We start from the raw sequence: 27,206 nt of genomic DNA on the forward strand, positions 1-27,206 counted from the left end.
AGATATTCAATACAGGCGACCTTTATTTTACCATACTTTGTTCTTTTATTTTACGGGTTGATGGCCGTAATATCACTCCTTTACGTCAATAAATCCGTTTTTAAAACGGTAAAAATCCTGGAATAAATGTTGCCAGGCGTTTACCGGTTTTTAATGCAATTTTTTAACAGTGTAGACTGAATAATATTGTTATATTCGTAGATATCTTTGTTCTTGGCTGCAAGAGTAGCTCGTTCACACTGCTGATTGGGATTCCAGTATTTGGTGTGAATATTGGGAAATATTTTTTTTTTTTTCATCCAATTCTTCTTTTGACGCCACTAAATCGCAGAAGTTATGAGGCAATGAAATTCGTCCTGAGGTCAGATCAACCGGCACCTTTCCATTCCATTTCCATTTTCAGCTGATCTATCTTTATGTTGCTGGACACGCATATTTGTTGTTAATTTTGACGTCTTTACGTGTCTCAACAAAGTAGAATATTTCAGGCAAGCATTTATTTCGTCCTTTGGTGTCGATTGAGGAATTGAATGTAATGTTTGCCTGGAATCTCCTGCCATCAATATTAATGCGTTGCAAAGCGGTCTGATGTTTCCAAGCAAATCTTGCAATGATCGACCAAGAGGCTCGAGCGTCTTCCATTTTTTTTTTGGGGGGGGGGGGGGGGTGGTGGGGGGCGGTACGCCATTGTACATTTATCCCCCAAAAATAAGTTTGCATTTTGCAATACTTTTCTCCATTCTGAATGCTTTGGAAATGTTGCGCATATATTTTTAAAAAATTCCTTGTTCAATAGCAATTTCAAAGCGGGATGAGCAGTTTTTCCCCCTGGTATAAATATCGCAGTTTTTCCGGATGACGCAAGAGCTAAGGCTATGTCATTTCGGGATCGAATTGTTACAAGAATCAGTCTTTCTTATTTCTTCTTATTTCATTATTTTCCAATCTTTCAAGCGGGGATATTCCCATAATGCACCTCACAATTTTTATATCCGTTCTCTACCTTTTCCTTCTCTTTCCGTTTTAGCCACATTCATATATATATATATATATATATATATATATATATATATATATATATATATATATATATATATATATATATATATATATATTTTTAAGGAAAATTACATATCAAAGTATATTTAGTTTTGATCATTTAATGATGTATTAGCTGGTTTGTACAATACAGTTGGATAACATATTTTGCTATAATATGTAAGTTAATTTTTTGAACCGTAAAAGAGCATTAAAGGGTCGGTAGTTTTTCAATAAGGTGTGATTTCAAGAATCAGCCGATATAGTTTTATGTGGTTTTGTTTATTTCTGACATTTAAATTGCGCAAAGATTTTTTTTTTTTTTGAATACTTTTGATTAAAGTTTCCCCTTGAACAATATCTAACAATCCTTGCATTAATGTATGGCGTTGAAGAATTTGTTATACACAGCTTATTCAAATTCTTTTAATTTTCTGCGTAAAGGACTAAAAATAGGGTTAATAATCCTCATAAGATTGGCCCAGCTTTCAGTAATAAATATTTTGCCGTTAAAAGAGTCCTAGACTCACACTGTCATCTCTCAGAGAGTTTTGTTAGAATAACTGTTCGAATATGCGCCATTGTTTTTTTTTATTAAGTATCTCATTTGACTCGTCCCAATTCGCATCATTCCTTCCCGTTTATAGTAACCGTCGAAGGGCGAGTATTTCCGTCGTTAAAACCATCGTTATGGTAAGTGTACCGAGACACTTGAGACTCTGTACTATTCCCGGCGTGAAGCAGCTCCCTTTCGCTCGCCGGACAAAATTCTGGCAAGGCCCTGAAAAGGTCCTTGAACGTCTTGGCTCTGCAGCAGGCGTAGATGACGCCTAAGGGTATGAAGCCCATGGAACACGCGCTGAGGCACCACCCAAGGGCCTGGATGTATTCCGGGAAAACGTAATCTCCCCAGTAGGCGGGAACGAAGAAGTAAATGGAAGAGAAGCCGATGATCTGTAATTACAAGAAATGAGAAGAACAGAAAATTACTTGCAAGAACTGAATTGTGTGATAAAGATTTACATTGTTCTTGAGTCAAATTTAGATAGAAAGTTCATTTAGAAGTTTTTGATAATGAAATTTGCTCCGACTTTTTATTTACTGTTTTGATTTAGCCTATCTGGCATTGTTAGATTTTTCATTGCCAAATCTTAAAATTATTTAATTCTCCAGTAATGGTTACATTGGTTCCAACGATCTGTCCTGGAAGTGAATCACGTATCAATGATCTTACGAGCAAGCACTAGTTACAAGCACTGAACAGAGAAGCAATCACTGCACTTCCCTGTTCAGTAAAAAAAAAAAAAAAAATACAGCTTTTCCTGTTTTTTAAGTGGAAACTGTTTGGGATCACAGAAGTTACTTACAACCAGGGAGAGTGGCGTCGTGAAGAGCCACGTCAGAGTCCAATAGCACCTCACTGGATAAGACATCGTGATGCCCATCTCTTTTATGACCTTCAGAAATCGCCTATGGCCTGCAAAGAGCAATGATGATAATGATAGAGATGATTAAGAGATAATTCAACATGGTGAAGCTATGTATCGAAAATTGTTATAAAGATTTATATTTGTATTTAAATGAGAATCCAGAGAGGCTGTTTGCCAGACTGACAATTATGGCTTGTCTAGAAAGGTTTAAGGTTAATGTTAGCACTTAATTTTCCCCTTATTGATTCTACCGATCACCGGAAATAAGGTATGAAATCTGGGTTTGATAACTATTGGGACTAATTATGATCTTACCGAAAATAACTTGTATACCAATCACTTCAGAAACGGCTAGGGCAATTACGGAGAAACTAGCAGAATACCAGAAGAAAAGTTCGAACACGAGAATGCCGCCCTCGAGGCAGAACATCAGCCCAAGAAGGAACATCAGGAAACAGATTATGGCGACTACATAGGGCTTCTTAGGTCGCAGGCTCTCGAACTGATCGAAGAAGGCCGTTGTGACGGTCTCTACCATTGAAAACTGAAAGGGCATATATAGAAGCTTATGAATAACAGTAAATAAATGTTACTTCTATTAATAATTAACGTAATAACAATTTCGGAAAAAGACTACAGCCCAATGAACCATAAACCCACTTACATTTACAAATTTCCCTCGTCACTCACCTGTGAGCTGAGTCCCACGTTGATCACCATGAAGAAGAAGAGCACGGACCAGAGTTGCGGGATAGGCAGAAGAGCCAAGGCAGCTGGGTACACGACAAAGACGAGGCCTGAGCCTGACGATGCTACTTCTTCAATGCTCACGCCCATTTCATGAGCTAAGAAGCCTAAGATGCTAAAGATGACGAAGCCGGTGAAAATTGAGGTCAAGCTGTTTGCCAAACAGACGATTATGGCTTGTCTGGAAAGGTGTAAGGTTAATGTTAGGACTTGATTTCACCTTTATTGTTTTTATCGATCAACTGATTTCATCCTTGTTTTTTTATCGATATCCTAATTTCACCCTTATTGTTTTTATCGATCACCTAATTTCACCCGTATTGTTTTTCATCGATCACTTAATTTCACCCTCATTGTTTTTTATCGATCACTTACTTGATTTCACTCTCATTGTTTTTTTATCGATCATCTAATTTCACCCTCATTTTTTTTATCGATCACCTAGTTTCACTCTCATTGTTTTTTATTGATCACTTAATTTCACTCTTATTGTTTTTATGGATTTTGTTAACTAAGTTGTTCGGAAAGGGCAAATATTTTTAGGAAGTACGTTAAAGGACAGTAAGTGTAAATTGGAAGATGGAATACTAAGTACTTTAATACTAACTTACACCCCACGAAACAACTAGGTTTTCTTATACCGAATTTATCTTATTATTGTATTGCGTTGGGTTATATTTAAAAACATCATGAGAACAATTATTTTAATTATTACCTATAATCGATATAGGTTTTGTTATTTTCCCCGAAACATATATTACATGAATATTTAAGAATAAAATTGAAAGACATTTTGAAGAAAAAAATAATTTTCAAGTATTTCTACCTGGGCTCTTGAGTAATAATAACTGAATAAACGGATCATATATTTCATAGAACAAAATGCTATTTGTAAAAAAAACTGTTCACTATACTTGACAAGAATTTTGGGTTTATATAATCTAGGAAATATGATTAATTATAGAGCTGAACAATAAATAAATTCTGATATTGCTGGTGAGAACCAGCAATATCAGAATAATTTATTTATTAGTAACACTCAAGTGTACAATAATACTGAGCACGAGTAAATGATACCTAGGACACAAGAAAGGAAGAAGTGGAGAAAGTTGAATCAAAATATGTGGTTCTTTTTCAACAATGAACAAAAAGTAGGTTTTTCCTTAAGTTCATTGAACATGAAGCCTCCAGCGAATGGCAATTAGCATGTGACATTGTCTCTTTTTGAAAATGGCAAAGTCCAAGAAGGTTGTAAATTTGGTAGATTTTTATATTTTCAATTTTGTTCACGGCAAAGAGAATAGAAGAATTAAGATTTGTTTTCATGATAGTAATTATGTCGATGCACTTGTGATAGTTTATCAGCAATCGTAATAGCTCACATTTATAAAAAGACTTGTAAAATACAGTGCTCGTAAAAATCTCTTTCTAAGATGCAAAATCCTATATGTTATCAAAGGACAAATTGAACAGCTCTATATTAACTTCTTCCTGAATAATATAACATTGAGCTATAAATACACCATAGTTATGTACTTTGGAAATAATGAAGAAAAAGTGAAGATAATGACCATACCAGTGCATTCTACATGGCTTCATTTGGCTCAAAAGCGGCGCACATGTTCTCCCCATATGTAACTTTTTCATCTCTACCCTCCCATTCAACTTGAACAGCTGTGATCTAATACCTGACCCTACATAGTCGATAAGGAATTATTCACAATCCTCTCGATGGATCTGGTAGGCAGTGCTGTGTTGACCCTTGACAGAGCCCATAGGCTTCGAGCTTCTTTGGGCCCCTCGACATCACTCAGCCCCCCCCCCCCCCACCACCACCACCACCACCACCACCACCACCACCACCACCACCACCACCACCACCGTGAATGTTACTCTCTCATTTCGTGCAATTTATTTCAGTAAAATTACAAATGAAGTAAATAATCCAAAGTTTTATCATTAAAACTAAAAGAAAAAAGTTCCATTGGCCCATATTTTTGGTGGGTTCTTGCCCTTGCTGAGCCAATAAGCTTCAGCCTTGTCAGCCTGATAGGTTCCATGGTCAAGGATCTATCATTGGTCATCTGGGAATCTATTATATGGCTATTATGAAGGCTGTTCATTGCACCTTTGTTTTTGAAGCTTTGTGAGCTCTGAGCCATAGAAATCGGATTTTAACCTTTGGTGAGATTTAGTGGCTCATATAATTGTCTTGGGGAAGAGCCTTCAAAGACTACAAATCTGGGTGATTTGTTGCGCTCAGTTCTGATTTAATGGCAAGTAAATTCTTCATAAGCTTAGGAGGTTTCCTCAGGCAGAGGTCCACTTTTCAAAATACTCCAAATCTGATAATGTTATTTGTGTGCTTAACATTTCAAAAGACTAAGTTGTAACCTGTTAAGGCACGTAGACTGGTTAAATCAACAACATTGCCTTTTTTTCAGTCATCTTAAAAAGATTAGTAATGTTAATCATATAATCTGTTGTTATTTTTGTTGACACTGACATCTAGCCAAACATTGATCCGAGAATAATTTTGATATATGCTGCAGAAGAAAACAAGAATATTAGCGATATCATTAATTATTCTCACAATTGCAATTTCTTATACTTGTACAATGAAGTCAATGTGAAATACCTTTCTGGTATCAGCCTATTTAAGAAAGGACATTAGTGCAGCCCAGTGCTCAGAGATTATGAAACAGTAGAATGTACCATCCAGTGCAAAGTACAGAATGCTGGTGGCAAGGATGATGTCAGTATACAAGGATTTTATTCAATCAAGTCTTAGCAAGTGCAGAAATTTTGTTTAAATGAGGAAGTCCTAAACGTAGATTGCAAAGTGATTCTTTTTTAAATGAATGCAACCCACTACCCCATGCAAGCCCTCGGAATCTTTCTGGAGAAACCACTCCAGCAAAGAATAGGGGGTTATTTACAATTGAAAATGTTGGCACTCTCTAAGTATACAAAAGCTCCAATCCCCGTATATCGTGATGCTGCATTGGCATTGGTCGTCTGTTCCAGAATTACATCCACAACAGTTCTGGGAAAAGTTTTCCTTGTTTTAGCGGAAAAGTTCAATTGTTTAGCATCATTATACTTGGTTGCTAGGTGGGATGATTCCGTGATGAAAAAAAAACACAATATTACTTGTTTTATGAAAGATCAGGAAATTCTGCATAATGGCCACATGCATCATTATACATTTTGATTACTTCTATGCCTCTGTTCTAAATATTTATCATGAGTTTCGTAATTTGCCATGAGACTGATGCACTTCCTGAACTCTTCAAGGTTCCCAATGCTTAAAGAGATAGGCTCGTATTTATTCTATGAAGCCTCTTTCCTGAATTATTCTGACATTGGTCCATTACACTCTATGAATGAATTAAAGTTGAGTGACTGGACAGCTGAAGCAAGTAGTGAATATACTATAGATGTTTACGTCTAAGTGACAATCACATAATGACTAAACATTTCAAGGATCATGAAGCTAGGAATTCGCATTCATGATATTCGGCTAGCCTACTGTATGTGTTATAGAAATACTGCAGACATGTGAGGGAACCAATTGATATATGAAAGACCCAAAGCAGGAGGTATAACATCATACGTAAAAAAGAATCTTTAGACTTAATCTGAAGGGCAGGCTTGACTATGGACAGAGTATAGATGGCATTGCCATACTGTTCCCCTCATTCCTCTGTAACTTATCAAGATGTTTGCAATGTTTCACATGTCATCTAGATTGTTCTGCTGATGATTAATATCTAATAGATATATATTTAGAAACAAGTTTTACGGTTATATGTGAATTCCATCTTTTTAAAGGAGATGCAAATTGAAGCATTATGCTAATCATCCTTAATTTCTACAGTCTGATACACTTTTTCCACCTTTCAATCTTTCAATTAGTATAATCAACTTTAGATATCTTTGAGTTTTCTTTGAGGTACATATTTCATTAAGATTATTTTTGTTTGTAAATCAACGTACTCATTATATTCTGTAAGAAATTTTATAAACTTATTCGTTTTATCCATTAACAAGTTAACAGAATTTGCGTTTTAGCCAAGTGGTTTTGATAGTATTTTACTTCACATGCAAAATGCAAGCTGCTAGTAAGTCGTCGGGTCAATAAATGTGAGCTATTGGTGTGATTGAATTTCATATAAATATCGATATCACTATAAAAAAAATATAAGGATATTAATGTAAATAATATTTCTCTCAATCACGTTTCTCACTGATAAGGAATGAATATGAAATTCTATGGAAATGGACACCATCTTTGGATTTTCTGTTTGAAATAAAACAATGAATCTCAAAATACCTCAGAAATATCAATTATTGATTGGATTAGGGAATGTGTTCAATAATTTTTATGAAAAACTTTTATTTTTTAGTTTCAACCTTTCAATGTGCCATACGTACACCACATTTTGGAATCGTGAATATACTTCTATGTTGATGATTAACCGATTTTCCTTTTTTTTTTTTTTTTTTTTTTTTTTTTTTGGGTTACATTTGATAATACACTTTCAAATCTTTTGACACTCCCGATCGATAGAAATCTTGACTCTAGATTATTTGTATTAAAGGAAAATAAGTCGTCACGGTTAAATAAAGTGTCTGCAGAGATAAGGTAAATAGCATCGCTTGCCTTATTGATCCTTTTTCATGAGGAAACTAGGTTGTAACATGCGTAAATAGTAACAACTAGGTTCAGTTCTCAAGTTATCAACTGTGAAGATAGTTGTTATTTCTGTAACACGTTCACTGATGTGATAAAATAATTATTAATGTGTATTTTGTGTGTATTTATGCAATTACGAGAAGTCTTACGTGCTTTGAAATTCAATCTACATATAAGTAAATCTAAGAAAACGAAATAACTGAGTGTAGGATCTTTTGTATGTAGTTTAAATTAGAACGAGGACTCCGAAAGTAACTAAGATCAAAATCAGACAAATAGATGTTTTTGTGGTTACAAAAATAATTACATTGATAATAGTTTATATTTTTGCTTTTCGAACTTATTAGAAAAACTAAACGAACAAGGGGTATCTTATCGATTCACGATAGTAATAGCAGAAGATTGCTGCTTTCCTGTTCTAGGCGTGACACATTTTAACGTAACTGCCACGGAGAAAACTTAAAATAATTCACCATCATCATCATCTTCTACGCCTATTGACGCAAAGGGCCTCGGGTAGATTTCGCCAGTCGTTTCTATATTGAGCTTTTAATTCAATACTTCTCCATTCATCATCTACTTCGCGCAGCATAGTCCTCAGCCATGTGGGCCTGGGTCTTCCAATTCTTCTATTGCCTTGTGGAGCCCAGTTAAAAATTTGGTGAACTAATCTCTCTTGGGGAGTGCGAAGAGCATGACCAAACCATCTTCATCTGCCCCATGAGCTCATCCACATATGGCACTTGAGTAATCTCTTATAGTTTCATATATATATATATATATATATATATATATATATATATATATAGTATATATATGTATATATACATATATATATATATATATACATATATATATATATATATATATATATATATATATATATATATATGCACGTGTGTGTGTGTGCGTAACATATACTATATATAATCATATATATATATATATATATATATATATATATATATATATATATATATATATAATTTATATAGGAGAGAGAGAGAGAGAGAGAGAGAGAGAGAGAGAGAGAGAGAGAGAGAGAGAGAGAGAGAGAGAGAGAGAGAGAGAGAGAGAAAGAGAGAGAGAGAATCATCTGAAGAAACAACATGCCCCTACCTACCTCATACAGTTGTTATTAAATGGGTTATAAGACGACAAAGTGATGAGACTCCCGAAACAAATTCCTGCCGAATAGAATATTTGGACGGCAGCGTCGCCCCACACTTCGACCTCCATGAGGCGGGTCACGTTCGGCCTCAGGAGGTAGAACTCGATGCCTTGGTAAGCGCCTTCTAGCGTGATGCCTGTGAGATGACATTTATTTATTAATTGGGGGGGGGGGGGCTAATTCTCTTCTAATTCAGTGTTGAGGAAGTTCTAAGAAAGCTTGATTGGCATGACAGGAAACCCTGCTGGGTTTGTAGTTCCTACTTGGAAATGAAGAGAAAATTATTTTTATCTTTTCTTCATTCTGTGGCTTGAAAAACTCTGGCGAGTCATAGTGCCTGGAAAAGAATAAAAATTAAATTTTATTTAAAATCCTAGCATGAGGAGCACCTATGGAGTACAGAGCACTCCTTGCCTTTTCTAGAATAGAAGAACACCTGTGGGGTGAAGAACTATCTGCCTTTCTCACCAAGCACCAGGTAAGCTCTTAAAGCTTGTCAGTCACCCTGCTTCGGGAGTTTCTCCATTCCTGCCGGTTTTCATATAACCTCCCTTCATCAACCTCTCTTTAATCCTCTCTATATTTTGTAGCCATCTCATCTTTGGTCTTCCAATTGGTCTCCTTCCTTGTGGTATCCACTCGAATAACCTCCAGGATATAGTTCCTCGTTCATTCTCTTTGTATGTTCAAACCTTCTAACTTGTCCTCTCTCCACAAACTCCAATATACCTTCCAATCCCAGTTCTCTCTAATGCCTGCATTACATAGCCTATCCAGTCTTGTTACTGCTTTTTTAAGTCTAAGCAACTCTTCTAGGAGAAGGACACTCCAAAATCAAACTATTGCTCTCTAGTCTTGGGTAGTGCCATAGCCTCTGTACCATAGTCTCCCACTGTCTTGGGTTAGAGTTCTTTTGCCTGAGGGTACACTCGGGCACACTACTCTATCTTATTTCTCTTCCTCTTGTTTTGTTGAAGTTTTTATAGTTTATATAGGAGATATTTATTTTAATGTTACTTTTCTTAAAATATTTCGTTTTTCCTTGTTTCCTTTCCTCACTGGGCTGTTTTCCGTTTTGGAGCCCTTGCTTTTCCAACTAGTGTTGTAGCTTAGCAAGTAATAATAATAATAATAATAATAATAGAGTTGACTTCTAGTTCTAGATGTTAGTGTCCAGGATTGATTGCCATAAGTTAAAATTGGTCTTAAAATAGGAAGATATATTATGGTTTTCACTTTTCGAGGTAGAATTCGGTCTTTCATTAGTGGGTAGAGCTGATACAGATTATTACTAAATTTCTGGCTTATGGTAATTATTTCTAATTTAAGGCTGTTTTCGTCACTAAATTCTACTAAGTGTTTGAAATGTTTACACTGGTTTAATGTCTAGCCCTCTAACGATATATCTACATTGCTTGGTGTTCGTGCCTGATGCATAATCTCTGTCTTATTGTTGATTCTCATTTCATTAGAAGGTGAGATTGTCTTCCAGTTGTTGATATTATGTTGGAGAGATTCTGCACTTGAATCTACCGTTTCATGGTCATCAGCATACTTAAGGTCAATGATTATATCCCCAGCTTCAACCTCCGCCTGATAGAATTTCAAATCATACTCCATTTTTATTTTTATCGTTTTTAAGTCTGGATCTGATGTTTTCATGTGTTATAAGTTTCTGATATAAGCTTTTCAGGCAAATTGTTATTCATGAAAAAATGGCTGGTTGGGACTCTAACGAAAATTTACCGAATTTGAAAGTTTTTTTTTTCCGCAGTCTTTATTAGTTATTATTTTGGAATGTCTTGTGTGTTCTTATTATGTTTATCCATTAACCTATCACGTTTTTATTTCTCCGGTAATTTTTTTCGATTACTTGGTAAAAGGGTTTTGAATTTCTGGTTATTCGTTAAGCTTATAGTTATGGTATTTGGTATCTAATTACTGCTTTGAATATACTATTAGATAAAAAGAATTACAAAAGCTAAATAGATATAAGTAATAATATAGATAAACTAACCTCTGATAAAGAGGATAATGAGAATGATATAAGGAAAAGTAGCAGTAAAGTAAATTACTTTTCCCAGACTCTTAATCCCTTTGAAGAGACTGACACCAACCAAAACCCACGACAGGGCCAAGTAGCCCACCAACTCCCACCTCATGTCACCCATGTTATCCCAGGTCTTGCCAGTGGCTCCCAACATACGGCTCCTGGAAAGAAGAATGCAAGGCCTAAGTCAATAGAGACCAGAAAGGGAGATACATATGTCCATATATGCTGTTAAAGAAAAACTGTCAATCTTTTTTTCAGTTATTCATGCGTGAATGGCCTATGCTACGTGCTTTTATGTGATATATATTATGGTTATGATGTCCAATGGTGATGATGCCCTGTTGAGTTCTCTTACCTTTTCCAAGTGTAAATTGAATATGCAGCAAATTAATTTAGAATTCTATCCAAAAAAAATGCCGCCTACTTCTATATGGCAAGAAATTTACTGTATAGGAATCAGAAAATTATAAGTATGGAAAAAGAGCAAGATTTTGCAGAACCTTAGGTACATACCACTTGAAGAATATTACTCACAAAAAGAAATCCTCGCTGGGAGAAATTTTTGCAATGATGGAGTTAGCGGCTAAAGCTCCCTCCGTTGGATGGTGACAATGCGTCAGGTTGTGGGCGCCAAGATCAGCTACCCCACAGTATTGGTCTACCGTCACGCAGGTTTTGTTGTAGAAGAAGAGCGAACTGTTCTTGCATATTAGAGCCTCTTGTTCAGAGTAACATCCTGTAAATAAAAAATTGTTATGAATAAAAATAAAACGAATAGATAAAATATGATTTCCAAAGGCAAATGATATAATAATGTTCATGCTAGGTAAAGACTTCAAAATGATAGCTGTCCTGTCTGTTTCGGTTTACAAGTTTCCCTCTAAAATGGCCACTGCCAACGTAACCAGTAAGAAAGACCTGATCACCATTGGCGAGTCCATCTCCAACTAAAACTTTACCACTCTCTAAGCGAGACTAGCCGGAACTGACACCACAAAACTTAAACTGATACTAGTGAAATAAGACTATGTGAACACGAAATAAAAAGGCGGTCAGGTACGCAACATGGTGCCCAATGGCTAGCTGGACTCGGAGCGCCTGGCTCCCTCATCGCCTAAAAAAATTAAATAACCACTCCCCAAGGGGATCTAAAACACCTACAGCTAATTCAAACTGTAAAAGAAGAGGGTACTCAACTTAGAGGAAGCCATCATGCAAGGAATTACTGAAAAAAGCTGAAAAAAGGCTCACTTGAAAAACTACGTACAAAGTAGGAATGCTGCGAACAAAGGAATGATGCCATCAGGGACATACGGGGCTACCACGGGGGTAGAGGATATGTAACGGCTCCTCACTTATCCTTCCCCCTAGTTTCCTAGACTGGGTTAAGTCTATTAGGGGTGCAGATATCTATAGTTATCTAAAGATACGTCCCTGATTATACACGATATCTTAGGATAGTCGTTCCGGGGGTTAGAACCCCGTGATACCTGACGGTAATTCTTTTTTAATATCACTCGCAGAAATATTATACAGTAAGAAGCTGCCGAAGGGACCTTCCATCAGGAAAACATGGCTGTCTCACCCAAAAACAGATTTTTCCTACGTCAAAATCCGTTAACTTTTGTTTTATATCTAATCATTTACTAGATTTGTTGTGAGCCGGACATGTTTCTTTACAGTATCACCATGATTAAGTTGTATTTATTTAACGATAGGCCTTAAAGCATAAAAAAATATATGGTAAATGTCTAGTTTGAGAAGGTCTGTGTAATTTGTGTATCAGCTTTCAAATATTGATACATTGAAAATCCGTGGATGTAGATTAATGCTACGGATTGTAGCGCTTTCTTGGGACTTTCATCACAGTCATTATTCAAGGTTACTGCTGCTTGCTTTCAAATATATTTTTCAACGGTACATCAGTAACACCACATATTTTGATTGAGCCAAAATGTCCTATAAATAACCGAAAGATTTGTTAGTTGGTGCTACTATAGTATGATATCTACTGAACTATTTGCGACCTACCATGTTTGGCTACACAATTTAAGAGGATTGTGAGAGAGAGAGAGATGACTGGAAAGGTTTAACTTAGAGATTGGATAGAGTAACAGGGTGGAAGGTATCTGGTTGAGTATGAAAGAAATATGTGTAGGGGAAACGGAGGAAGAACCAGCGGATATGATGTGTCGAAAGGAAAAAAGTGGTGGTGGGACAGAGAGGTGTAAGAATCAGTCAAAAGAAAATCAAAGACATTTAAGGACTGGAAAGTAAGACAGGCACAGGGAGCAGAGGAATGATACAGAGAAGAGGAAAAAGATTCTAGGAGGAAAGTAGGCATAGCTTTTGGAAGAGCAGTAGAACAGGTAAATTAAAGGCTAGGAATAAAGGAAGGAAAAAAGAACCTAAGATTGCGAACTTGAGGAAAAACCATAGACAGGATTTAGGGTCGCTGGTAGTCATCAGGGATAGAGATGGAAATATATTGCTCAGGGATGATGACATTAAGAGGAGATGGAGAGAATATTATGAGCAACCATTGAATACTGAAAATGAGAAAGAGGAGCTAGGAGAACCACAAAGGGTGGAGGGGACAGTGATGGAGATACGGAATAGAGAAGTGAAGCGAGCATTGAGTAAAATGAAGAATGGTAAAGCACCAGGCCCATCAGGGTTGTAAATTGAAATTGTCAAGATACTAGCCACAGATGGGGAAGAATGGATGTTAGATTTATTAAGATTGATATGGGAAGAGAAAATAATGCCCAAGACTAGGAGGAGAGTCTAATGATACCTATATTCAAGTAGAAAGGTAACATCACAGAATGCAGTAACTACAGGGGAATTAGATTAACAAAGCATGTTTTAAAAATGTTTGAGAGGGTGCTAGAAGAGATTGTAAACAATTTGGAAACAGCCATATGAGTTCATGAGGAGGAGAGGGACTGTGGCTGCCATCTTTATAGTAAGGCAGTTACAGGAAAAGAGACTAGAGGGAAACCAGAAACTCTTCTGCACTTTAGTAGATCTAGAGAAGGCTCATGATAGAATACCAAGAGAAGTGATCTTTTGGTGCTTGAGGAAGAGGAAAGTCCTGGAGAAGTTGGTCAGAATGGTAGAGATGATTTACAAAAGAATAAGGACAAAAGCAATAACAGCTGTTGGAGAAACAGAAACATTTTAAGTTAGTGTTTGAATACCCTAGGGGTCACCATTAAGCCCGTTTTTATTTGTTAGTCTTGGATGTGTTCAGTGAAGGGATCAGAGTTGTGGGAATTGCTATATACAGATGATTTGGTGATTACTGATGAAAATAAGGAAGAATTGCAGAGAAGGGTGGTAGAGTGGCAAGAGACTTTGGAAAGGGTTAGTTTGAAGGTAAATATGGATAAGACTGAAGATATGATGAGCAGTAAGGAAGCTAGGGACAGAATAGATATATATGAAAGTAGAGGAGTAGTTATAAAATGGGTAAAATAATTTACATAGTTGGGATACTTGGGATCTACTATAAATCAGGAAGTAGGAAGTGAGACTGAAGTTGAGAATAGGATAAAGGAGCATAGGGAAAGTGGAGGGAGATAACAGGAGTTGTATGTGATAAGAAAATGGCAATCAAGGTAAAAGTCAATATCTATAGCACAGTAATAAGACAAGTGTTAATTTATGGATCAGAAACTTGGGCTTTAAAAGGAAAAGAAGTAGTAAATCTTGAGAAAATAGAAATGAAAATGCTAAGGTGGATTATGGGAATATCACTGTTTGAAAGATCAGAAAATGATGAAATAAGAAGAAAAACAGGTGTAATAAGGATTACAACAATGATAAGAGTGTCACGACTGGGATGGTGTGGGCAAGTGTTAATGATGTATGATGGGGAGGGAGTAAGGAGGGCTTGGGAGGAACCTGTTAGGGGGAGATGATCAAGAGGCAGGCAGAGAATTAGATGGCGAGATAAGGTGGAAGATGATATGGAAAGAAGAGGTTTGGTAGACGAGGATGCCTTTGATAGAAGGCATTGGAGAGGGCGCATCAGGCAACCGACCCTTTATTGTAGGGATGATGATGGGGGAAAAGAGATGTTTTGCTACACACGTTAAGCCCCATCGGCTAGCATTTTGGCCTTATTTTAATCATCTAACTAATCACTTCTTTCAAACTAGTTTATACCCGGCCTTGGCTCACTTTGCTCGCGATTTAACATTATTTCACGACTTCTCTGATCTGGCAGGCGGTACATGGATGTGCTGCACGGTAGCGTGTGGGCTAGTGTTTTTGCATTATTTTAATAATTAACCCCTTAGTACAAATTAGTTTTTGCCCAGCCTTGGCTCCCTTCACTCATGATTTAACATTATTTCACTGCTCCTCTGTTCTGGCCGTGGTACATAGATGTGCTGTTCACGCCACATGGACTAGTGTTTTGGCGTTATTTTAAATATCTGATTGTTCGCTTAGTTCAAACTGACTTTTACTCCTTTCCTTTCATAATATATATTCTATTATATTCATCATATATCATAATGCTACCAGTTGGTTGATATCATACTACAGCAGAAAATGGCTGGTAGATATCATACTATAGTAGCACCACTGGATCTTTTTTATGAACCTCCAAGTTTTATAGCTGATTGAAAAAAGAAAAGTTTGAAATATTCTGTAAGCTGAGAGTGGATGTCAATATGACTAAGGTCTCAAGGTCCCTCATGATCTACAGGAGCAAGGGCAGATCATTTCATTATGACACAATGTCCTAGGGACCAGATGTATACACAATATAAATAGTACCCAAGCCTCCTCTTTAGCCAAGCTAAGACTAGAGTAGTGCAGACCAGACGGTAGCTTCTAATGAATCAACAGGTAGACATATAGGCTTTAAAAGCTCCCCCATCTTTAGGAAAAGGGACTAAATTCATCATTTTTTTATGGAAATGTATCTGATTGTGAGTCTGACTTGAACTCGGGTTCCACAAACTATGCTCATTATTGACTTATTGAATACCCTTGAGGGCATTACTGTTCCTCGGCACAGAGTTAATTTAATTTGTCAGGTTAAAATGGTTGAAGGTCCTCTGTGATACTTTCTTAAAATAGCTCCATTGGTAATGGTCACCCGATGGGTATCTACTTTGCCTCAGTATGCCATCCTGTATTCAGTTTCGTGGTAAATTATTATCATCATTTTATTTTCTCTAATGTTCTGAGTTTGTGTTTTGAACTCAAACATTATCATGTTGCTATTTCACTTTCAAGTTAAAGAGAATTCTAGGGACTAAAAGTGTTGATCTGTAGCAGTGAAATAAATTTACAGTCTCTGTAAAAGGGACTCAATTAAAGGACCGTCAAATAGTGTATCTTACAGTTTACTGCGATGTGTTTTTAGTTCTTTTTATCTCGTACTTTTATACTATACAAGTAGGTTATCCGTCTAACTAAGCTAGGCTACTGGCTCTGTTTTATCCTAAGTCTAAGATAATTCTTACTCAACTACTTTCCATAGAATATATTTGTATGAGGCTTAATGGGCTTAGGAACTGTATCCTTATCAAGGGGCCAAGGTTCAAAGTTGAACCTTATCCAGTGGGAAGTTTTAGACACATCTTGAAAAATTCAGCTTATGAGATCTTAAGATAGCCGAAGAAGGTTTAAAGTGCTACAGATAGAAAGTTCAACGGACGAAAATTTACAAAATAATTATCTTACCTTTTTGATAATTGTCTTTGAAACAAACTAACTTAAAGGATCTTTAAAACAAACTATCTTACGGAATCGTTATTATTGTTATTCTTCTGCTACTATCCACAATGTGAGAAGATAGCTTCACCTCACCTCAGGCATGGGAAAGAAATATGAGCTCGGTTTTTGAGAAATTCACCTTGCGTCTATTGGACTATAAACAGTGAGTTAGTTAAGTGGACCGTGATGATTTGTAGCGGTGAGAAAACGCATTGCCCATAATCCAAGAGGAAGGCTTAAACGCGAATAGCAATTATATCAAACTAGATTAAACATGAACATGTATGGTGATAAATGTCGATAAATGGGACAATAAATATCAGAAATAAGGTGAAAGATTAACATCTTAACGTTAGTATAACATCATTATTATTGCCATACAGACATGTATAGCAAATACCAATGGATATACAGTATATACTAGAGGACATACCTAGACTGTTGTAATCATTGGAGCAATGACTCCACGGCAAGACACTGTTAAAAGAAGCCACAATGTAATGCAGGGACCAGCTAATGATGATGTTGAAATAGATTGCTGTCAAGAACGAGATGATTACCATACCCCAGCCAAGACCTGTGTGATTATTAAAAAAAAAAGACAGAAATACAGTCCTAAATTTTCCTATATATTTTTCTTGTGGGTGTGACTGACCAGCTAATCAACTCTTGTGTGGTCGTTCATATCAGATTCACTTTGTCATAACATATTTTGAATGGAAAACTTTGAGAAAGTCTTCCTGCACCAAAAGCATGTATAACTACCATTATTTCTTTACTGGAAGATTGGCAAAGAAGAGACAGAATTGTTATTGTCCCAAGACAATGCAAAACATAGCATCTCACCTGAGAGAATTGGTGCCATCTTTTGGTATAAGATATTTGGCCCTAAGCTGATGTATTGTCCTATGGCGACTTCCATGAAGAAGAGCGGGAGTCCAGTGAAGAGTAGCATTAGAAGGTACGGAATCAGAAACGCGGCTGCCGGAAAAAAAGATATTAATAGAAGGTTTGCCTTCTCTCTCTCTCTCTCTCTCTCTCTCTCTCTCTCTCTCTCTCTCTCTCTCTCTCTCTCTCTCTCTCTCTCTCTCTCTCTCTCTATATATATATATATATATATGCGTGTACTTATGTATGAATTCATACAGGTATATATATATATGTATATATATATATATATATATATATATATATATATATATATATATATATGCATGTACTTATGTATGCATTCATACGAGTTTATATAAGTATCTACAATATATTTACACACACACACACACACACACATATATATATATATATATATATATATATATATATATATATATATATATATATATATATATACATATATGCGTGTACTTATGTATATATAGATATATATATATATATATATATATATATATATAGATTATATGTGTATATATATATATATATATATATATATACATAAATATGGTGTATGATTTAGATATTTGATGCATATAATTTGGGGCGACTCGTAGCTTTACTGTCATCCGTGACTAATATTGTCTCTTATTTTTAAAGCATTTTCTTCAAGGAAGCAATTCTTAACACATACAATATTTGTTATCAGCTGACGACAGTAACCTTCATCGAAGTTCTCCAATAATAATAATCTCAACACTTGACTTGAACTTAGTAATACTCCAATTAGAGGCGGAAAATTTATTGCCATTTGAGGACTGGACACTGTTCTTTTGTCCTTCCGTAGTCTGTTGTGTGTGCGTGTGTATGTATATATATATATATATATATATATATATATATATATATATATATATATATATATATATATGTGTATATATATATATGTATATATATATATATATATATATATATATATATATATATTGTGTGTATATACCGCATCATCATCAACCGTTGATAGTTCACTGCAGGACAAAGTCCCCAGACATGTCCTTCCACTGTTTATGATCTTTATATACTTGTCTATACCAGCAAATTTTCTTATCTTGTCACTCCACTGCCTTTTCTTCCTTCCCCTGCTTCGTTTGCCATCTCTAGGGACCCATTCTATTATTCATTTTGTCCATCTATTATCTTTCATTCTCATAATATGTCCTGCCTACGTCGCGTCCATTTATTTTTCTTGTTAGAGTATCCTCGTATATATGTTGCTCTTTTTCTGTCTCATAGTGTTATTCCCATCATTAGTCCTTCCATAGATCTTTCAGTTGTAATTAGCTTATGTTCTAAGGCTTTAGTAAGGCTCCAGGTTTCTGATGCATAAGTTAATACTCATAGGATCATCTGATTAGATGCTTTTCATTTTAGAGTAAATGGCATTTTACCTTTCGTAACCTTATTTTGTTTACCAAGAGCTCTCCTCCCCTGCTTATTCTTTTTTTTTAATTTTGGTTTCATATCCTGGGGAAACACTTACTGTCTGCCTTAAGTATGTACAGTATATTCATTAGCTATCTCTATAATCCTCTCTGCATTTTCATTGAACATTATCATAGTTTTATTCATATTCATTTTCAGTCCTACAGTTTTACTTTATCAAAATCTTCTATCGTCATTTGGCAATATATATATATATATATATATATATATATATATATATATATATATATATATATATATACATATACATGTATATATATATAAATAAATATATATATGTATATATATGTATATATATATTTATATATACATATATATATGCATATATATACATATATATATATATATATATATATGTGTGTGTGTGTATATATATACATATATATATGCATATATATACATATATATACATATATATATTTATATGTATATATATATATAAATAAATATATATATGTATATATATATATATATATATATATATATATATATATATATATATACAGTGCATATGTAAGATGATTTTATCTTTTAAAAGATTTAACCCATAAATACTTTTAATATCGAATTCCCATTTTATTTGTGGTATATATTGGAAAGAAAGGAATCGGGAGAGTGTGCATGGCAGAGGTGAATTGCCCAATGTGTGTATGGTGGTTCAACACACTGCTGATGAGCCTTCTGTGTAGGTGTATGAAGTGACTAATATTGTAATAGCTTAGTATTTTACGGAGGGTTCATCCAAGAATCAGCAAGTGAAGAATGAATATGGAAATGACTTTTGTGTTCTCTGGTGACACCTTTTGTTTGTGGGAACTATTTCATGGTAATTTTATACACACACACATATACAGTATATATATGTATATATATATATATATATATATATATATATATATATATATATATATATATATCGTGTATGAGTAATGATTTAGTTCAAATTGAAAAACGTAAATGAATATCAAGCTATCACTTCTCAAGGGTATCCCAGTCTTGATCAAATTAGCACTTTTCTATATTTGCATCCTAACCCTTGAGGTATCGCTAGATAATTAACCTCCATTAAGAAAATATTAATGATAAAGGTTTTCAAAGTTTTCATCTCCAAAATCTTAAAAAAAAAAGAAAAAATTCTGTGCCTCGTGGACTGATCTCTCAGTAGCTGAACTGGTCGTATTAGAAAAACAGCTTGTTAACGAATTCCTGCACAGCAGTTTTTTCCTCTATTTTAAACAGCAGTCGTGATGTTCACTAGCTTTTGTACATACATTCACCTCGTTAGTGTGGAATCGACTAAATATTCAACTGTTTTGACCCGCCGGTTCTAATCAACTGAGGTGGAACTTAAACATTGTTTAATGGAATGCTCTACATCCCACAGTAGGAGAGTTTAATCGTGTCGGCGCAGATTTTCCGTCCAAATAAGCTCCAAATATATATGGCGGTCATGTGCTGCATTGATAAAGGTTGTTATCTGCCACATATATTATTGTATAAATCAGTAACGTCTCAGAGCCGGGTACATCGAACCCTTTCACCCCCTGTATGTTTTCTTTCGTAAATGTTGGGCTGTGTAAACAAACCTCTGATTCGAGTATCGCTCTATTGGATTATTATTATTATTATTATTATTATTATTATTATTATTATTATTATTATTATTATTATTACAAGCTAAGCTACAGCCCTAGTTGGAAAAGCAAGATGCTATAATCCCACGGGCTCCGACCTGGAAAAATAGCCCTGTGAGGAAAGGAAATAGGGAAATAAATAAACTATATAAGTAATGAACAATTAAAGTTAAATATTTTAAGAACAGTAACAACATTAAAAAAAAGATCGTTCATATATGCACTATAAAAAGACTTATGACTTATATCAGCTTGTTCAAAATAGACATTTGTAGCAAGTTTGAACTTTTGAATTTCTACCAATTCAACTACCCGATTATGTACTGTATATAGATATATATATATATATATATATATATATATATATATATATATATATATACATATATATATATATATATATATATATATATATTTGTATATATACGGACATACGGACACACATACACACACACTCATATATATATATATAATATATATATATATATATATATATATATATATATATATATATATATATATATATATATATCATCAACTCCTCTTACCCTATTGACGCAAAGGGCATCGATTAGATTTCGCCAGTCATCTCTATCATGAGCTTTTAATTCAATACTTCTCCATTCATCATCTCAGACTTTCCGCTTCATAGTCCTCAGCCATGTAGGCCAGGGACTTCCAACTCTTCTAGTACCTTGTGGAGCCTGGTTGAATATTTGGTGAATTAATCTCTCTTGGGGAATGTGAAGAGCATATACAAACCATCTCCATCTACCCCTCACCATGATCTCATCCACATATGGTACTCGAGTAATCTCTCTTATAGTTTGATATCTAATCCTGTTCTGCCATTTAATTGCCTTGAAAATATATAGTATGCTTATTCTAAAGAGACTAGAAAGAAAGACTGATGAAAAGCTGAGATATGAACAAACAGTATTTAGAAAAGGTAGAAGTTTTACTGGCTAGATTTTCATTTTGAGACGTTATACAACAATGCGTAGATTATAGAAATCCACTTTTGATGGCATTTGTAGATTATGAAAAAGCCTTTGATTGTGTGCACTGGCCAATTTTGTGGAGAGTCCTTTGTTATTATGGAATTCCTCTTAAATATGTAAATTTGATTAGGTTTGTTCATGAGCATAGCAAGTGCAAAGTTAATGTTAATGGAATCGTATCAAATGAATTTCCAGTGAACATTGAAGTACTCCAAGGGAATGTGTTGTCACCTATGTTGTTTATACTCCTCATGGATATTGTCTTGCGTAGACAGTTGGAGAAGGTGGAGAAGGATTAGACTGGATCGGTAATTGGCAATTAGCTAACCTAGAATATGCTGATGATGCTGTCCTTATTGCAATGCTTGCTTACCAGAATGAATGGAATATCACAGGAATTTAGGCTGAAGATAAGTAGAAGAAAGACAGAGATGACGAGAACGGAATATGTAATGGAAGAAGTACTGTAGTATCATAGGTCTTTAGAATTTGAGTTTAATGAAAGATTGTGAAAAGCAAATCAGACAATGATTACGTTGAGTAAAATTTTGAAATTACATGTAGAAATCAGGCTATATATCAGTTTAGTGAGATCTGATATGACAATGAAACAATCTCCAAGAGATTTAGTAGATTTGAAAACAAAGCCCTCAGAATATATAAGATGCAGGCTAGGCAAAGCCTTGATTGTCTTCGTCCGTTTATTTCAGTTTACAACTTAGGCATATTATCACACAAAGAATGATTTAAATGCACCTGCATTGATAATTATATTTATTTTATGATGGTGGCGTTAGATTGTGGCTTTACGTAACTGGTGCTGGTATGTGAGCATAAAAATAACCGACTAAGATAGCGTTCTAAATGAAGTCTGCTGTTGAAAGTCTAAAGGGAATCTGGTTCTAATTTTTGTATACTAAACACCAAAACTTGATACGCATCGTCATGTTTGCTCTTGTTTGCACTGTTATGTTGGGAAGATCAAGGATTATGATAATGGATTTAAATCATTTAATATACTACGATGCTTGTCCATGTTATAGATAATAACTAAACTATTAATTGGTCCTGTGCAAACAAAGTGCTTCATTCAAATAACTTATCGGAACGAAACATCATAGAATTCAGTTTTACAAAATGCCCTTGAATATGCTGTCTCTCAAGTCGATTTAGGCTGCCTATTTCATGAAAGCTTTTCACTTGTCTTATTGTTTGATTATTTAAATGCTTCTATCAAATCAATTGAATGAAAAATGAGTTCGTCTGAAACCTCGATGAATTTTCGTTAACTAAACTGAAAAATTATTAATGTGAATGAAAGGTTATCACTTTTATTATTATTATTATTATTATTATTATTATTGTTATTATTATTATTATTATTATTATTATTATTATTAGTTGATAGTTGTAGTGTAAAAATTGATAAAAAAAATATGGTGCTAAAATATAAGTTATGAATATTTGTTAGACACTTTTTACCTCCTCCATTCTTGTAGCAAAGGTACGGGAACCTCCAGATATTTCCGTACCCGACGGCGAAGCCCAACAACGACAGAAGAAACTCCACATTACTCCCCCAAGTCCCCCGGTCTTTCTTTGCATCGCCTTCTGCACATGCTTCCCTTTCTGCAGAGGACTCTGTTTTCGCTGGTTCGTGGGCCATGCCTTGTATTAATTTTTCTCGGCGTCACTTGAGGTTTGCTTTTCGTCTTCGTTGGGCTGGTTATGCTTTTACCTGTGAAAGAGCAAAAAGGGTGGTCATTTGACTGCACACATAGATATACGTACTAATATATATATATATATATATATATATATATATATATATATATATATATATATATATATATATATATATATATATATATATATATATATATATATAGTAAATAGATAGATATAGATAAATGAGAAGATCCTATAAACCGGAGCGAACATTGCTCACAGAGCGGCATGTATTGAAGAATACGTCACCTATATAAGCTGGTGTTTTATTTATTTTTTCTTTTATAGAAAAAACAGATACGATGTTCATTGAGACATCAAGTCTTTCCTTCATTCATGAATCGTTAATGAACCCCGGTTCAAAAATCTTCCATAAGATTAGCTGTTTCATACACTATATTTCACTACACACTGTGATCTTACTCAATTGTATTTCTTGGATTTTAAGATCCTTCTTTTACAGTACATTTTTTTACACAAATATTCAACACTATATTCACCAACCCCTCTTCATCCATTCTTCTTACATAACCAAGCCATGTGACAACGATCCAAGCCATTCTTTCCACCATACCATCAATTTACCGCTTCTATTGAATTTCACATTTATTGTCCTTTACATTCTTTGTACATTACATATAATGAGCAGAAAATTAATCTCAACAGCTTTAACGTTTTCCTTTTTTTAGCATTGACCATTCAAATTCACTTTCATATAGGAGAACTAAATAAAAATTCCATTCAAACATTACACTCTTGGCTCTTAAAGACACTTTTAAGTTTCTTCCCAGTGAATTTGAGGTCTTGTTTCCTTACTTCCACCATTCTATCCACTATTCTCATCCTACCATCATATCTTAGGCTTATTCCCAAATATGTAGCTTATCTACCTATAATTATTCTTTCATGCACTAATATTCATTGTACTACCTATCTTGTGAGTTTACTCTATAACAGGTAGTAGGTTGGTCAAGGCGCCAGCCACCTGTCAAGATACTACCGTTATAGTTATTGGGTCCTTTGAATAGCCAGATAGTACACCATTGAATCTCTCTCTGGATACGGCACATTTTCCCTTTATCTGCACATACACCGAGTTGTCCGGCCTATACTTTACATATTCTCCTCTTTTCTCGTGCACCTAATGACACTAAGCGATCCAAACAATTCATGTTCACTCATAATCAACATATCCTACGCCTATTGACGCAAGGGGCCTCTTGTTCATTCAAGGGATTAACTAATGCACAAGAATTGTTAGGTGGCTACTTTCCACTTGGTAAGGGTAGAAGAGACTCTTAGGTAGGAGAAGGACACTTCAAAATCAAACCATTGTTCTCTAGACTTGGGTAGTGCCACTTCCTCTGCACTACGGTCTTTGGCTGTCTTGGGTTAGAGTTCTCTTGCTTGAAGGTACACTCTGTTTCCTTATTTCCTTTCCTCACTGGGCTATTTTCCCTGTTGGAACTCTTGGACTGATAGGATTGTAGTTATGTTGTTTTCATGTACAATTAATTTTGTTTTGTAATCAGTTCCAAACTTGTTGCCAGTTTCTGCTGGTTCTCTTTATTATTTTCAATCGGTGCTTTATCACCTCCAAATAATCAAAACACTTCGTTTAATTCATGTTTGATAGCTTCTCTCCACTTGAATATTTTATTTTGAGATCAATTATCTCATTAACCTTTCTCCAATTACTTACATTTAAAACAACTTGTATCCCCAAAGTTCTATGTGATATTTATCCCTCCACTGTAATATATGATCCCCCCCCCCCTCTCTCTCTCTCTCTCTCTCTCTCTCTCTCTCTCTCTCTCTCTCTCTCTCTCTCTCTCTCTCTCTCTCTCTCTCTCTCTCTCTCTGACTTACTTGAACATGATCTTTCTCTTTACATTGCAGTTGAACGTCTTATAAGATTTTTCTTACCTTCACTAAGCCTCTTATTTCCTCATCCATAATTTATTGTTTTTTAACCCTTTCTCTCTTTCATATACCCCAAAATATTTCCTGGTGACACCACCACGAAGTGGGGCATAATTTTCATGTGATTCTTGCATCCTGGTGTATTTACTTGTGTCCTTTTTTCATCCAACAAGGCTATATGACATCTTCAATTTTCTAGATTTTTGTCCCCTCTCCAATTTGAGCCTCCATCTGTCTAGTTTTCCTTTATACTGAATGATTCATACACTTGCTCCTTCATCTTCTCTGCAGTTATATTTTTCCTTTTCCTCACCACCGTTTTATCTTTCCCAAATATATTTATTTTTCTTTGGAATCTGTATTACCAACAGTCCAACCCCTTTTTAAATATTATATTTAACTATCTACATAAGTATAACAAGAACCTCGTTCCAGCAAATGCCGGCAACATAAAAAACCTTCTTGAAATTTTCTGAAGTACATAAACATATCAATTAGGGATTATTTATTCCTTAATACATGTCAAATGATTCTTAAGATTAGAACTTCGAATAACAACACTAATCATGGCATTCCTTTTTCGCTCACCAACTTTTACATTCAAATCGATCTTCAAAATACCATTTCAAAACCCCTGTTGAAACTCTTCCAAAATAATTGTTTCTCTCTGTGGTTCATTTCCATTCCTGAACAATATGCACTCACTAAAACATTTTCTCCGTTCTCATTTACACCATACAATCCTCGAACCAATGCACTTGTGTTCTTGTACCCGTCCCTAGAATATTTCTGGCATTATCAGTTGCACATACCTGTACACCATTTCTGGACACTTACGAAGACGCACATAATATTTATTTCACTTTTGCCTTTATCCTCCTAGATTTGGATGTGATGTCGAAAATAGTTACTCGTCCAGTTTCCAATAAGAAACAGTATCTAATATTTATTTCAGGTCACTCATGCAGACTGGTCTGACTTTGTTGATCGAGCAACTAACGATATAGTTGTTGATGTCGCAATTCTTAAGACGAATGAACGTACTTTGAATCAGTGATGTTATAGATAAAAATGCAACTACATTTGGTCACGTTCCATGAGATTGAACTATAAACAGACAGTAGAAATCAACACTTATTTCCCCTCCGGACGATTTCTTAAAATTTCGAGAGCGTATTATTTCTGTGTACTCACCTTTGATATCCAAACGGAAATGGTGGCACTCTTTTGGTGGGTGAGCGATCGGCTGGCTGACGAATTCTGTCACTTGCCTCAGACGTAACATATTCCTAAAAGGTGACTATGTTTTTCGAGTCAGACTACCCTACGTCTGCGTCTTTAATTGTTGTTCCTGTATTTTGATTTTCCTACGTGCCGGAGCATGTATTCATTCATCCCCGAGTAACAACAATCATTCGAGAGAGTAAAACTTTTGAAAGTTTAGTTTTCAGACTTGCTACATCATCTTCCTTTTCATCCTCATGCATCTGTAAAACGAATTTACCCAGAAACCAAGCGTTTAGTCTTAGGGAAAAAATAGCTTTAAGCCTAGCCCAAGTATACAATTTTATATAAGAATAGTTTTTATGAACGTTGTCTTTGTATGTTTCATAAAATTGTTACCAATGCTAAAACCTTTGGGAAAATTG

General features: G+C 35.0%; 1 protein-coding gene and 1 long non-coding RNA gene across 2 annotated transcripts in view; one reads left to right on the forward strand and one right to left on the reverse strand.

Annotated features, from left to right (window-relative positions):
• Nucleotides 1-27,206, forward strand: part of LOC137632474 (uncharacterized) — a 61,628-nt gene that overhangs the window by 7,166 nt on the left and 27,256 nt on the right. The window lies entirely within an intron of this gene.
• On the reverse strand, nucleotides 1,620-26,899 carry LOC137632315 (sodium- and chloride-dependent glycine transporter 2-like). Its single transcript, XM_068364231.1, has 11 exons — nucleotides 26,752-26,899; nucleotides 23,389-23,644; nucleotides 17,724-17,858; nucleotides 17,311-17,454; nucleotides 11,673-11,874; nucleotides 11,103-11,296; nucleotides 9,038-9,221; nucleotides 3,159-3,396; nucleotides 2,784-3,012; nucleotides 2,406-2,515; nucleotides 1,620-1,992 (listed from the first exon to the last, which is right to left on the reverse strand). Exons 2-11 carry the CDS (start codon nucleotides 23,570-23,572, stop codon nucleotides 1,666-1,668), a joined length of 1,947 nt encoding a protein of 648 aa, XP_068220332.1. The 5' UTR covers nucleotides 23,573-23,644; nucleotides 26,752-26,899; the 3' UTR covers nucleotides 1,620-1,665.

The sequence above is a fragment of the Palaemon carinicauda genome, chromosome 41, assembly GCF_036898095.1.
Source record: "Palaemon carinicauda isolate YSFRI2023 chromosome 41, ASM3689809v2, whole genome shotgun sequence".
In the NCBI taxonomy this organism is placed as follows: Eukaryota; Metazoa; Arthropoda; class Malacostraca; order Decapoda; family Palaemonidae; genus Palaemon; species Palaemon carinicauda.

What these genes read in the sequence shown, in the direction of transcription:
- LOC137632315 (XM_068364231.1), bottom strand. Translation starts at nt 23,572, where the DNA reads ATGGCCCACGAACCAGCGAAAACAGAGTCCTCTGCAGAAAGGGAAGCA. An exon ending in TTTAATAACAACTGTATGAG is followed by an intron (nt 3,397 to 9,037) that starts GTAGGTAGGGGC and finishes ACACCTTTCCAG; the next exon opens with ACAAGCCATAATCGTCTGTT. An exon ending in TGGTATACAAGTTATTTTCG is followed by an intron (nt 2,516 to 2,783) that starts GTAAGATCATAA and finishes TGCTCTTTGCAG; the next exon opens with GCCATAGGCGATTTCTGAAG.